The sequence below is a fragment of the Blastocystis hominis genome (assembly GCF_000151665.1).
Source record: "Blastocystis hominis, Singapore isolate B (sub-type 7) whole genome shotgun sequence assembly, scaffold_6".
Lineage (NCBI taxonomy): Eukaryota > Bigyra > Opalinata > Blastocystidae > Blastocystis > Blastocystis hominis.
Genome location: NW_013171865.1, coordinates 658425 through 672553, shown reverse-complemented (window position 1 = coordinate 672553; position 14129 = coordinate 658425). Strand labels below are relative to the sequence as shown.

The 14129-nt window shown below is 54.4% G+C and overlaps 4 protein-coding genes; 2 read left to right on the top strand and 2 right to left on the bottom strand.

Annotated features, from left to right (window-relative positions):
- Positions 1-87: 87 nt before the first annotated feature.
- Positions 88-1146, top strand: GSBLH_T00007187001 (uncharacterized protein; the record flags this gene model as incomplete). Its single annotated transcript, XM_013043236.1, is given in 3 exon segments — positions 88-294; positions 313-780; positions 814-1146. The coding sequence occupies 3 exon segments, from the start codon at positions 88-90 to the stop codon at positions 1144-1146; spliced, it is 1008 nt and encodes a 335-aa protein (XP_012898690.1).
- Positions 1147-1248: 102 nt separating this feature from the next.
- GSBLH_T00004355001 (uncharacterized protein) lies at positions 1249-1542 on the bottom strand (the record flags this gene model as incomplete). XM_013043235.1 has 2 exons in its annotated part: positions 1442-1542; positions 1249-1410 (listed from the first exon to the last, which is right to left on the bottom strand). The coding sequence occupies exons 1-2, from the start codon at positions 1475-1477 to the stop codon at positions 1249-1251; spliced, it is 198 nt and encodes a 65-aa protein (XP_012898689.1). The 5' UTR covers positions 1478-1542.
- Positions 1543-2807: 1265 nt separating this feature from the next.
- GSBLH_T00004354001 (uncharacterized protein) lies at positions 2808-4224 on the bottom strand. XM_013043234.1 has 4 exons: positions 3714-4224; positions 3094-3683; positions 2912-3063; positions 2808-2881 (listed from the first exon to the last, which is right to left on the bottom strand). Exons 2-4 carry the CDS (start codon positions 3148-3150, stop codon positions 2818-2820), a joined length of 273 nt encoding a protein of 90 aa, XP_012898688.1. The 5' UTR covers positions 3151-3683; positions 3714-4224; the 3' UTR covers positions 2808-2817.
- An 8435-nt stretch (positions 4225-12659) lies between these two features.
- Positions 12660-13245, top strand: GSBLH_T00004353001 (uncharacterized protein; the record flags this gene model as incomplete). Its single annotated transcript, XM_013043233.1, has 2 exons — positions 12660-13122; positions 13157-13245. The coding sequence occupies 2 exons, from the start codon at positions 12660-12662 to the stop codon at positions 13243-13245; spliced, it is 552 nt and encodes a 183-aa protein (XP_012898687.1).
- Between the last annotated feature and the right edge of the window lie 884 nt (positions 13246-14129).

The following is a 14129-nucleotide window of genomic DNA, read 5'->3' as shown; positions in this document are numbered from 1 at the left end:
CCCATTGAACCCACTGAGCCCACTGAGCCCACTGAGCCCACTGGACCCAGCGACCCCTCTGTCAGTGTGGACGAGGCGATCATCTCGATGATCGAGCAGACCGTGGCGACGCGCTTCCACGCGCTGGCCTCGCAGCTGCAGGCGCAGACCGACGCCGCGCATCTCGCCGAGCTCCGCTCCCAGATCGACTCGCTCCAGTCCCAGCTCCAGCAATCCGCCATCGAGGAAGGCCTGCGCCTCGCCCAGCTCCTGCAAGAGCAGCGCGCCGAGTTCGACCTCGCGGTCCTCTTCCCTGTCCTCTCTCACCGCTAGCTCGCCGAGCACTCCGCCCAGCTGCGCAGCCGCGTCGAAGCCGAGCTGCGCGCCCAGAAGGACGAGGCCATCGCCGCCGCCACCGAGCGATTCGAGACGAAGTTCGGCGAGGCGAAGGCCAAGCTGCACGACCTCTACATGCGCACGCGGAAGGAGTACGAGTACGAGGCCTCGATGGACGAGTGGGACCAGCTGCAGCGCCACCAGCAGGAGGTCGAGCAGAAGTGGAGACGGACGCTCGAGGATCGCATCCAGGCCATCGTGGAGAAGGCCGCCAGCGAGCGAGCCGAGCGGCTGCAGGAAGAGACCGAGCTGCACAAGAAGACGGAGATGGTGCGGCTGCAGCTGCAGGCGCAGGGCGTTTTGATCGACGAGCTGGAGCGTTATCACGAATTCCAAAAACACGCCATTCTGTTGCAGGAGGATGCCTTGAAAAGCAGGTCGCTCGAGAAGGAGGTCGAGATCTTGGTTCGGTTTGGGGTTTCCTGACGTAATTTGTAGAAGTCGCTCAGCGGAGATGATCCGATTTTGATCCACTTGCTCGGCAATCTTCCTTCCTCCATCGTTGAGAACGGACTTCCTTCCACGATGCATTATTATGAAAAGTTCATTTTTTCGCCCTCTCTCGAATGCAGATTCAGCGAAGTGAAACACGAGGCCGGCGTTCTCGCCAAGACGAACTCTCTCGTCGGTATGGCCGGACAGCTTCTCAGCCGCGTTGTCGTTTCTGTGGTTGGAACGCAAGGACTCAATGAAGATGATCCTCTCTTCAAGCTCGAAAAGGCTGATCAATATTTGTTAGAGTGCGTTCCACTGTCATTTTTGAGTTTTTAATGAATAGAGGTGATTTGCAAAACGCACTTAATGTCCTGGAGAGTTTGGAGGGAGAGCCACAGACCGCGCTGGAGCCTCTGGAAGCGGAACTGCGCGATCACCTCAAGTTCGAGAGTGTGATGAAGCAACTGCGACTGCATTTGGGACGCAATGATCTTTCTTCTCTTTGTAACAAACACAACAATTCGATGTATAGCTCGCAGCTTCGTTCGCCTTCTGCAAAATCAGACATAATTCCTCCGCATCCTCCGAGGGATGTTCATCCTACACATTACCCGAAAACTCAGATTCCAACGCGAAGTTTTCCCGCCAATTCCAACCCTTTTCTCATTAATTCATTCAGCCAAAAATGCTGCTGGACGCGCGACATCTCAGCAAAATCAAGCATCAGCAAATCCGGCTCGCTAGTGGATTCTCCATTTGGCAATTCCGGAAGACCGAGTTCTTTCTCCACATCGACCTCATCATCCTCTTCATCTGCAATTTCCTCAAAGTTTGCAAGTGCCTGCGCTTTTATAGACTCGGTCAATTTGTTTAGTTCGTTCCCTATATCGGAATGCTCCAAGATGGGATCTAATGTGGAGGGAAATGCTGGGGAGTGATTTGCGCCATCATTCTGTTTGCCTTTAGGGTAGAGACTCTGCATCAGTGTTTTGCTCAGCTGAACAGCCGATTGTGCAGCAGCCGTCGCATCATTTACAAGATCGCTCGTGGGAGTTGCTACTTCTCTCGGTGTGGAAGAGCGAGACGAAGAACGAAGCAGAGTTGGCCTAGGTAGAGGGGATGACGAGCTCGACATGCTCGTACTCAATGATTGAGAAGAGGCTGGATCCACAGGCGTTGGAACGGCAGGCACGTCCACAACTTGTGGAACCAGCGGAGCCTGCGCGCTAGCATCGGTGGGCACAGGCTTGGCTAATGTCTCTGATGCGGGATCTGGATTTTCGGTTGTTACTTGGATCGTCGCAGGCGCTTCCGGTCTCTCCAATCCGAGGCGCTGGAGGACTTTCTACATTACAAGCAAGAACGAATGGGACGGGCTCCGGCACAGGGAACGGCTCCTGAATGAGCTTCGCGCACTGGAACTTGCAGAACGTGCGGAGCCTCTTCTCCTAGACATGATGCGAGGACAAGGAGCTGACTTCGTCGGTAATGGAGCTCCAGGACTCCAACGTATCCAGATACAAAACAACATGAGAATATAAAGTAGCAAGCTCCCTAGATGAAACGAACGAGAAACGGAGTACATCGGAATCACATTATTTGGAATTGAACTGTACTGTAGACACGCATAGTACGCGCTTTTATACTTTTGACGCAGACAATTCTATCACTGAGTTTCATTCTAAATCCTTACAGTTCCCTCGGACTCCTCGAAGTTATAGGAGTGTTTCATCGTATGGAGCTGACTTAGAAGGGAATCCAGTACACGTTTCACATAATTACGTTCCGAGTATCCGAGATTTTTCATTACGGACACACACAGCTCAATTCCCTTCCACCGCAGACAATAAGCCACAACGAGATCAGAGAAACATAATGCGTTTTCTCGCAAACTATCCGATTCCTTAAAGAAGGGAATCGCATCGAAGCACGACGCTGGCAGCTGAAAAGTATCCTGAGTATTCATTAACAAAAAAAAGTATGTTCACAAACATGGGAATGGTACAACTAAACATTGGTAATACACGATAGACTCCCCTCCTCGATCTCCTGCATCGGATACTGCGCCTTCCTACGCGTCATCCCCCTCTCCTTCGCCCACTTTTCCTCCTTCTTCGACTTCTTCTTCATCTTCTGCGCGTTCTTCGCGTTCTTCGCGCCTTTTCCGCTCTTTCCGCCCTTCTTCTCGCGCTTCTTCCCCGTCTTCGTCCCCTTCCCGAAGTAGTACTCATGGAACTGCTCCGTCGCGTAGACCTACGCCTCGCTCGCCCCCTTCGCCCCCACTTTGCGCTGGATGTGATACGCGCCCATCGCCACCACGCCGAACGTCAGCAGCTCCATCCCGTCCGCCAGCAGATTGCACGACTTCCCGAGCATCTTCGTCGCGTGCAGACTCTCCATGATCGTCAGGAACACGGCCTCCACGAGGAATCCGCTCGCCGTCACCGCGATCCCCGCGAGGAACTGCCACTGCCATCGCATCGGGATCCCCGCGAAAACCACCGCGAAGAAGACCGGGAGCAGCGCGAAGGCGAGATAGAGATCGCTAGCCGTGAGAGGGAGGCGAAGCGAGGTACCCCGCGATGAACCCGATCGCGTAGAGCACGCAGTCGGTGGCCAATCGCTCCAGTCCGACGCCCAGCACGAAGCCCAGCGTCGCGCCGAAGAGCCGCAGCGCCAGCGACGGGGCCACGCGGATGACCGCCACGCTGGAGGCCAGCGCCAGCGCGGCGAGGAGCAGCACGACGCAGTCCACGAGGAGCGGCGGGATCTTCTGCGTCCACTCGGCCAAAAGCAGTAAGCAGCAGGCCAGATAGACCAGCGCGACGAGCAGCGCGTTCGCGGCGATCACGCTGTGATACACGTTCTTGTATCTATCCGTCACGGCCCTCCAGCACCCCCACCCCGCGATCGCGATGAAGCCTCCCGCGAGGAAGAGCAGAAGCGCCACGGCGATCCACCCCGGGTTCGCCGCGTGCGCCAGCTCGATCGGCCAGAGCATGCGCGTCGACACGCGGAAGGAGCCCTCGGCGAAGCCCTCGTAGAAGTTCCGGTAGCGGTCGCAGAGATACCCGGGGGGGATCGAGATCGCGTAGGTGTTCCGCGGGGAATACACAGAGTCCACGTCCACGCGCACCGCGTCCCCCAGGATGCGCGTGTCCCGCGGGGCGACGCAGTGGCGCGCGGCGGAGCGCCCGTCCCAGGAGCAGATCGACCGCGTGGAATTCGGCGCGATCTCGACGGCCGTGGAGAACTGGAAGCGCACCTCCGGCCTGAAGGAACCGCGGGAGAACGCGATGAGCTGCGCGGAGACGAGCGTGATGTCGCTGCCGCGCACGTCGATGGACTTGTCGACGTCCTCCTTCAGCTGGTTCCCCACCCAGTCGGTGATCAATTCCCGCGGGATGTGCGCGGTGACGGTCCCGTCCTGCGTGACCTCGAGCTGGAAGGCGAGGCGGTTGGAGGCGACGGCGGCGTCGCGGACCTGGGCATTACCGAAGGAGATGCACTGGCCGGACATGCCCGGGGCGCAGAGCGTGGAGAGAAGGCGCTCGACGCTGAAGAGCTGGAGGTTCTCGAGGAAGGAAAGCGCGGGGTTGTAGAGGAGGAGCAGGGGCTCGGAGAACTCGAAGACCATCCAGAAGAGCCGCGTGTTGGTGACCGGGACGGAGGGAGACGCGGCGATGAGGTAGGGGAAGAGGCTGTCGTAGTCGCAGCAGGCGGAGAGGGGAAGCGGGTTGCGCATGTGGTGGACGTGTGTGGTGAGCGTGTCTATACGTGAGTGGAGAGAACGGAGAGGACTCTTCGCGAGGTCGATGCAGACGCTGCCCTCGATGGTGGCCTTGACGGTGAGCGCGTAGGAGAAGAGCGAGAGGTCGTCGTGCGTGATGGGCTGCGGCACGGTGTCGATGTTCACGATGTAGCCGTTCCGGACGGTGAAGTCCTCGGGGTAGAGCAAGGAGAACGGCTCGGAGGTGATCAGCGAGAACACCAAGGTGCTGTTGCTGGTGATCGGCGGCATGGGCTGGAAGAAGATGAGCAAGGGCCCGGTGGGGACGAAGAGCGACAGCGCGGTGCTCCGCACGTTGAACATCCCCGCCGCGTTCTTCACCACGTTCTCGGAGATGTAGCAGCGCATCGTGATGCCCGGCGTGGCTTCGCGCGACGACACCACGCTGAACTGCAGGAGACGCGCGTTGAGCCGATTCTGGCGAAGCACCAAGCAATCCTCGCACACGATCGCCGTGATCGGGAGCTCGCCGACATCGTGCGAAAACACGGCGAGGAGGGATCGCTCCGACGCCAAGCCGCCGCTTCCCGTGACGTCCAGCAGCGTGATCGAAGGCCGCGACTTCTCGTAGGGGATGTCCAGAATGACGGCCTCGCGGTTGTACCCGCCGCCCACCGACTCCACGGCGAACTTGCTCACTTGGAAGAGCTTGTGGCCGGAGTTGGCGCACTCCAGTTCGTAGTCGCAGATCGTCGAGAAGGGGTTGTCCGAGCGATGTGAGACGCGGGCCAGCGAGCAGCTGGTGAGGGAGAGGAAGTACGGCTCGCAGACCTCGACAGTCTGGTCGATCTCCAGGCGGATGGTGAGGTAGCGATCCAGCGAGCCGCCCTCGCCGCTCTCGCCGCCTTCGCCGCTCCCGTAAATGACCGGCTCGAGCATGGAGAGCACGGGCTGGATGGTGGAGGGGATGTAGCGGACCACCTCGTTGAGAATGCCCTCGGACTGCGTGCCTTGGTGGCTGAACACTTCCACTTGGCAGAGAACAAAGCCGGGGTAGGGAGGTCGCACGTAGAGGTACCGATGAAGCACCTGCGTTTGGTCCTTCAGATTGCGCGGGTTCTTCTCGGTCGTTGAGTCCTTCACGTCCATGGGATCCTCCAAATTCTTTGAGTGCTTTGAGTGCTTTGAGTGCTTGGGATCTTTCGACTCCTTATGATTATTGGAATCATTGGAATCCTCGGAATCCTCGGAAGTCAAATCGGAGGGATTGTCCATCGAGACTTCGTGAATCTCCGTCATCGTGTCATCTATACTTCACCAATTCATCCCTCTGCGCACTCTCAAGAAGCCAGCACGTGGGTTCAAAACGGAACTCCCCGTCTTGGATCCATTCCTGCATGGAAGGCGGCGTGGAATTCGAATTCAATATCATCGAGAGCGTGAGCTTCAAGGGCAATTCGCGCGATTCGCGCAGCGACGCCGAGAAGACGAAAGGGAATCGCAGTCCTACGATCAATCCTCCCTCTCAGGTTCTACGTGCGCGATAACGCAACACTGGCCGCCCCGTCATCTTGTTCTTCGCTTCGTCCTGAATCACATTCTCCGGAAAGAGCAACCTCCCCGTTCCCTCGAGCTCCCCATCGTAATTCAAGCTCATGAGATGTCTGCATTCAACACGACCCCCAATTCCTACAGCGTGGGAGACACGTCGATCACCGAGTTCAGCGCGGTGTTCTGCAGCTCTAAATACTTGTAGTTCGCCAACGCGTTCGTGGGCTCGCTGTACTGGATGATCTGATAGAATTTGGACGAGAGGAACACTTTGTCGCCCAGCGGGAACGCCACGGTGGGCGCCTGCACGTCAAAGAACGCAACGATTCGGTCGGTGCCGGGGAAGGTTTCCGTTTTGGAAGCCGTCAGAACACAATCTAAACAGCTCAATGGAAGCAGGCAAAGCTCACGTTCTTTCAGCTGGATCGAACACAAGCCTTCGTCGTGGGGGAACGCGTGCACCACGAAGTACGGATTGAATCCGATGATGTTGAGATTGTTGATATTCACCAAATCGAAGCAGGAAGCGTTCAGCTGAGCCACCTTCTTCGAAAACCGAATATCCACCAGCAGCGGAATGTTGAGAGCCGGCTTTCCGAGGAGATCGCTCATAACGACCGATGCTTTTACCGTATCTACGCACTCAGCCCATCCCCGCACAAACAACCCTCCACAAACGTAGCCACGATGCCCCAGCGATCGTTATACTTCCCGGTGACCAGCTGCACCGACCGAGCGGGCAGCGTGATCGAAAACTCGCCGGGCTGCAGAATATGGAGACCAATCGAGACGACGGTCGCGCCCTCCACGACGCCCTGGTTGAACTGCGCGATCTTGCAGTTCTCCACTTCGAAATTATCCGGCCAAATCGACACGAGCAAGTCCTCCGCGGTGAGAGAAAGCTCGATATTGGAGCTTGTGACCTCCTGTCGGTCTTCGAAGTTGGATGTGAACGAAAAGAGCTCCTCGGCGTAGCTCACTTCGATCATGTCGGAGGCGAGATTGAACTCTCCGGTCGATCGGCAGTAGCAAACCCCGCTTTTAAAGGTGATGTTCACACTCCCGGGCACCACAAACGTGATCCGGAGATGCAGTCGGTACATCGTTGACTCGCTCAGATCGACCAGCACCGACGACGAATCCTGAACGAGCAGCCAGCTGTCGGACAGTCCATCGAACACCATGGCGTGCGAGAACGAGATCGAGGCCGTGATTACATTGTCCGTCTGCTGAATGCCTTCGAACACGGGCATAATGCGCGTCGTCGTGAAGCGAAGCTTCAGCGGCGCGATCGCGGGGAGCATCACGTGCTCGTACCCCATCAAAGCGCCTTGCATCACACTCACTTCCTGCGTTTCGTTGTAAGGAACCAAGACGAGGAGCTGCATGCCGCCTTGCTTTGTAGGACCCAGATTGATGAGGGTGTTCTGCTGCGCGCTGAGCCAATAGGACGTGAGAACGAGCGTGTCGCAGGAGCAGATCAATGTCACGACGGCCGGAACGAGAGTGGAGATGAAGAGAGGGTCCGATCGAAGATAACACGAGCCGTATTCCGGGACTTGGAAGGCGATCTCGGTGCTATAGCGAGAATCCCAGGGGTCGGTGCATTCGCTGAAAGTGCCTGGATGAGATGGGAGGAATGGGAGTACAGTATTGGAAGCGAGCGTAGTAGCTGCCGGGGTCGAGCTTGCAGGAGTAGCGCACCGACGTGATGGATCCTTCGAGAATGAGGACGCTGGGCGAGAGCAGAGCCACGGAGGAGTTCCAATAAGAGGTCGTGATGAGGAGAGAATGCGAAGAGGCGCGTGTGAAATTGGACGTGATCATCGTGAATGTCACGTTCTCCGAGGACATGTGATAATATAAAAAGACGGGGCGGATTTGGTCTATGCATCACCCTCTTTTTCGCGCCGTGTGCCTACCTTTCGATCCGCTGATTGGAAGGCTCTCTCCCTTCCACACTCCTTTCACGCCTCGTTCGTTCTGCACGCCCGTGAAATAGATCGATCCCGCCTGATTCTTCTTAATATCCACCACCACGCGCATCGACACGGCCTTCTTCTTCCACGATCCATCGTACGGATACACAGCCAACGCATCACCACTCGAGATCAGCACAGCCGTGAGCAATTCCCAGTGTGTGCACTCCATGTCGCAGGACACATTGAACACACGAACCGTCCCGGCGCTGGACGTTAATTCTTCAGCGGTGATGGTTGGCGGCACTGCGGAGTACGAGATGGTCAACGATGTCACTTTAATTTGGTTCTCGCGAATGAAGGAGGGCGTAAAGCTGACCGAGATCGTGGCCTCGGAGAGCTGCGGCTTTAAGAGAAGTACAGGATGGGAGAGAGGAGGATTGACGGAGTCGGTGTGGTAGGAAGTGGAGAGAAGCGTGGCGTTGGTGATGGAGAGATTGGACGGCGCGATGGTGATGGATCGCTCGCACAGCACATCCACTTGGATCACGAAGAGATCGTTCACTTCCGAGAGCGACACGAAGTGGCACTGGTTCCACTCGAACTCCACGTTCAGCTCTAGCAATTCGGACGGCCTCGACGCATGTCCCGAATCGTCCAGAAAGGCTCCTTCGTCCGACCACACCTGAATCAATCCCTGATGGTACGGACACACGTAGAAGAGCCAGAGCGAGTCTTGCTGCGATGCACCGTGAATGCTTCCGTGACGCACATGGATCCGGTCCAGATTGATGTGCTTCACGGGCTGCTGCTCGAAGGACGCGATGATTTGGATGAAGTACGCCGAGCTGGACCAATCGATCGATTGGAGCGAGATGTTCTTCGCGATGAGATCGCGAAGCACGTTGGACGAGGAGAGCGAAGAGATCGGAGTGAATGTCGGCTGAATCACAACCGTGTCTATGGATGAGGAATCGATCCGCAGATGAAACCCTTGTGCAGCGAGATCGAATTCGATCGAATGTTGTAATTGCCGCTGTAGTCCATGAAGCAGCCGTCCTTAATAAAAAACGAAATCAGTCCGTCGTTCGCGCCGTTGACCATCAGCTCATAATAGGAGGGCGACACGTTCGAAAAGGACTCGATCTATCCGTCAGTCCTGCACTTCAAAACCCACGATGCCGTTTTCGTTCATTTCGATGCAGTCTTTGTTCATTCCCACCACATCATTGCTCAGCTCGATCCAGCATTTCACGTCGCTCACTCCCACCACGTCCGATTCGCACGAAATCATCGCTTCCGGAGGCGTTATGTCTATCCATCATCCCTCTTCCCCGTCCAAACCGTATTCGAAATCCCACTCGAACCGCTCCGAAACGTCTCCATTCATACTGAGACTCAGTCCCGATGGAATCGTCATGTGTCCCTTTCCTTCCGCCAAAATCTTCAGGACAATGCGAAGTCGGTTCTTCTGCACAATACTCACATCGACCACTCTGCATCCCTCCACAATAATCGAACTGGCCGCCACCGTTCCCGTGATCGCATACGGGTACTGCACGATCACTTCGTACGGATTTCGATTCGTGAACCGAGAGGATAAGCACGAGGCTCCGTCCTGCACGAAGGACAGCGCGACTTGATTGCTCTGCAGATTGTACTGCCCCGAAACGCTTTGCAGCGCGCGGAACGGGAGAACCACCGTCACGTTGGTGATCTGCGAGCTGGACGGCCGCACATAGAAGAGGTAGATATCGAGGAGATCGCTGTACCACTCCTCGGAAGTGAAGAGAGGCGTGGAGGTGAGATGGGTCACGCCCAGCACGTCTCCGCCAGTGATCGAGAGCGCGTCCGTGGTAAAGTTCATGGGCTCAGAGAAGAGGATGTAGATGGGGAAGGGAGCGTGATAGCTGAGCGTTGTGTAGGCCACCATGTGCGTGTAGACGTTCGAGAAGTTGGTGGTGGTCTCCAGCTCGAGCGAGGCCTCCAGAACATTCCCGCATCGGCTCGTTAAATACGCGGAATTGGATTCTACCGATGACTCCGCCCATCCACAATCGACGGTTCGTGAGCGTGACGACCAGCTCGCCTCGCGATTTCGGAATGATGTACACTTCGACGTTGGTGTCGTCCTCCACTTCGAGCTCGTCCACGACGCCGTTCGAGACTTGGATCCAGTCTTGCAACCGATACACACTCCAGTCCATCGACTGCGAGAACTCGATTTGCATCACGAGCGGGACGAACGCGCGACTCCTCCACGAAAGCGACGCTGTCAGCTTGGCGGCGGAGTGGACCACCACGAAGACAGTAACTTCGTTCGTCAGCCCCATGCTGTTCGTGAAGCAGCCGGGCTCGAACTCGAATTTGGTCTCCGTGTTCTCGGTGATGTAGCAGTAGAATCGAAAGGAAGGCGAGTCCAGCTGGTAGATGGGACAGCGCTTCCCGGTGGACACTTTTAAATGGCTGGAGCTGTACGACGCGATGTGGGTCGAGACGTTATAACTAAACATAACGAGATCGGAGTTGGTGTAGAAAGTGCTGAATGGGAGCGAAATCACGGGCTTCGAGCAATCTCCGCGTTATTCTTCTCGTCCTCTCCTACCATCCGTCAGAACCACTTCGTTGGACTCCGAGTTGGGGTTATAAAACTCATCGAACAGCATGCCGCTCGCGATCCGCACTTTAATCGGCGGCGATGTGGACGTTGTGATCGTCACTTTAAATCTACCTCACACGCCCTCCGTTCCTCTACGTAGAGTCGTCCATGCGCGCGATTTCCTTCACCGTCGACTGCGATAAGATCAGCGCGTCCTCCGAAAACCCCGGCAATCGATTCGACGCCGTCACATACAACTCATAAAACCCGTCCAAGCACGGATTGTCCGAGCTGTGGTCCTCCAACGTCACCGCGAACGGGCCGTTCGAAACCGAGAGCTTCTGCGAGTCCACCAGCATCGATCGATGCCCCAGATCGTTATACGCGGCGCCGTAGAGCAGACCGATCTGCATCTCGCTTGCTTCTGCGTCCATTTCGATGTACAGAAACACTTGCGATGTGTCTGCCTCCCCATCGTTCAGAATGGAGAACGTCACGACTTTGCCTCCCACCAGACTCACGTGGTTCACGTTGAAAAACGAGATTTGGCTCGTGAAGGACACGATACACGACACGAACGATTTCATGGAGTAGGATTGCTGCTGCCAGCACGACAAATCCCCTTGAAATGTAATTTCCTGCTGGATTACCGTGAGCGAATTCGCCAGGGTGTGGGAAAGGCCCAGTTGCTGCAGGGAGAAGTCGGGAAGTGTGATTGTGCACGGCGCGGTTTGTAAGCGAATAATAAATTGATAGGTTAGGTTCGTTTGCGAGAGGGGGAGAAGATTGCAGGAGGTCAGAGAAAATAGGTCTTCGGTTAACGGGCGGATCGGTGTAGAAGGCAACACCACGGTAAGGATCTGCAGACCCGAGTACCCTTCCTTTCGATGGGAGAGTAGAACCGATGAGCCGCCTTCTTGGTAAAACGCTGCAAAAGCACTTACTTGTCTGGTCCTCCAACGGGATCTCAAGAAGTTCACTAGTGTATAACACATCATGACCCAACTCTTTCGAAATGGAATGATTATACTTAATGCTAACACTTCGATCATCCATCGCAAAAATGATGCACGAGTTGGGCATACTCAAAAGAGGTAAAACACGCGCTTGGGTTCCATCAGAAACCACGCTAAAATCATCGCACGTAAACGTAAATGGCAATTTCTCCGAGGCTACGCGAACCAGTATGCCCCGGTGCTGATATAACGAAAACTTTTGAATATTTAAATAAACAATATCAGCTACACCTGAGGAACAAGAAAAACACCTACTTTCGGTGCAAAAGCAAGCAATAATACCAGTCAACAAAAAAAGAACAAATCCGTTCATTAAGTTGGCAAATCAATAAATTGTCTTTATTCTCTTTATTTCACGATCAAAGAACTAGCAAATAAAAAAAGATAAAAAGGGTTATTCAACCGCGGTAATAATAAATATATATATATATAACTCTCTCTCTATATATATATAAATTAAAACTACCATATTGTTTTAGGATCGTAAAGGGTATAAGAGACTGCAGGGAAAGATATCGCTTTCTATAAAGTATAAATCGGTGCATTCATGAACAAGGCATTTGATTTTGAAAAAGTAACATGTCTCTTACTATGTCTTTTATTTCTGACTGCAATTTGTGAGTGTCTGTCATTTGATAGTGTTATTGACTGTAAACTGGAGCGGAAATGTCAGCCTTATTTAGAACAACGGGGTCAGATGTGTAAGAATTATACAATTGGTAAAGCTGAGAATGTCGAATTCATTTTTAGTACCCAAATGCTCACATTGGAAAGTGGAATCCTTCAATTTCTATTCTAGTCAGCTGGAAGTAGTATACCTGGATGACTTCACCCTCTCGGAAGATAGAGATATCGATATTAGTACTTTTACCGCCATCTACCTCCCTCAATTGTATTATCCTACACGAAGTATGGTAGAATGGTGCTATCTATACTCTTCCAAGGATATCTATTCTATTTTTTTCACAGATGCGGTGAACTCCTCCTTTACCGCTTTGTATCATGTTAGGTGCGTCTTTTATCTCTGACCTTTCATGGATAGACCCTTTACATCGTCCTTTTTTATTGAAATCAGCAGCCTTCCTGCGCTCGGGGTTCTCTATATGGTTCTCATCCCACGAGTTCCTACAAAAGTGACTATAGGTCTTTATGGATCAGTTGTCCCCTTGGACTTTCCGGAGGTAACAAATAATTGGTTCAAACATCTACTCGATTTATTTTATTCTTCTACATGTAGGGGATGGGTAGGTGCGTCATCTCTAGACACTTTTTGTTGGCTTCTTTATATACTCGTTTTTATTCTGTTTATCTACTGTTGTAAAGATATAGTGAAGAAATCGGACACGGTGCTATCACTCTCCACCGATGTCGTGTTCTTAATTGAGAAACTTAAGCTCCATCCTCGAACCCCTCGATTCAAGCAGGGGGGCGATCACCGGAGATACACTTCCATGCACCTTGATGAGGAATGGATGGAACCTTTATCCTTAATCGAGTGCCAATCTCCAGAAGTGACAGTAATTTATCAAAGTGAATGATGCTCTGTTGTTGTTGTTGTTGTTGTTGTTGTTGTTGTTATCGTTGTTTATTGAACAAACACTTCGAAGAAGAAACAAATAGCGATAGACATAAATATCTAAAGAGAAAGGCAGACTCGCTGACCCATCCATCACGGATTACCACCCGTCATCGCCCCATTCTAGTCCTCATCCGCCCCACGCACCGCCTACCATATTCAAAATAGCCGGGAGATCTGCTGGGAGCTAGGAACATTTCAAGATTGTCGTCGTGTCGACGGTGACGCATCGGTTCGTTCAGACCCATTCCTGCGTACCCGAACGCGTCCGCTGCGCTGCTATTTCCGCCAAAGGTCGCGTCTCTACGCCTCACGCTCGCACGCCACTCGCACCCTCCAACGCTCGCGTCGCGGCTGCTTTCGCTCATCTTTCGACTCCTCGCGGATCCTGTCGACTCGTGCGTCTTGTCCAAGCTGCTCTTCCGCTGCGCGCTCCGCGCCGCGGATCCCGTCGAGACCATGGGGATGCCGAAGAGAGAGGAGCCATTGGGGCCATTGGGACCATTAGGGCCATTAAAGCCATTAGGGCCATTAAAGCCATTAGGGCCATTAGGGCCATTAGGGCCATTAAAGCCATTAGGGCCATTAGGATTGCTGGAGTTGGAGCTGGCTGAAAGAATGGGCCCCATAGTCGATCCAGTATTGGGCCCACTCTGCACATTGGGCCCCATCGCCCCCTTGGAGGACCCCACGGACCCCACGGACCCCACGGACCCCTTGGACGCCATCGAGTCCATGGAGCCGGTCGAGAGCCTGATTCCCGCGGCAGCGCTGCCTCGCCGCGAGCGACTCTCCGTCTCCTTCTCCTTCTTGGCTTCCGCGGGAACGAACTCGTTGAAATTGGAGGGAGAGAAGGCGAATCCCTTGCGCACGGGCTCGAAGCCTTCCTCGGCTTTCCGGGCGGCGCTCATGGCGGCGCTCCGCGAGG

Excerpts from the sequence above, each read along its gene's own strand:
- GSBLH_T00004354001 (XM_013043234.1), bottom strand. The coding sequence starts at position 3,150 with ATGGAGCTGCTGACGTTCGGCGTGGTGGCGATGGGCGCGTATCACATC. Across the intron at positions 3,064-3,093 it reads CGTATCACATCCAGCGCAAA|GTCTACGCGACGGAGCAGTT; the intron begins GTGGGGGCGAAG and ends AGCGAGGCGTAG. Across the intron at positions 2,882-2,911 it reads AAGTCGAAGAAGGAGGAAAA|GAAGGCGCAGTATCCGATGC; the intron begins GTGGGCGAAGGA and ends GATGACGCGTAG.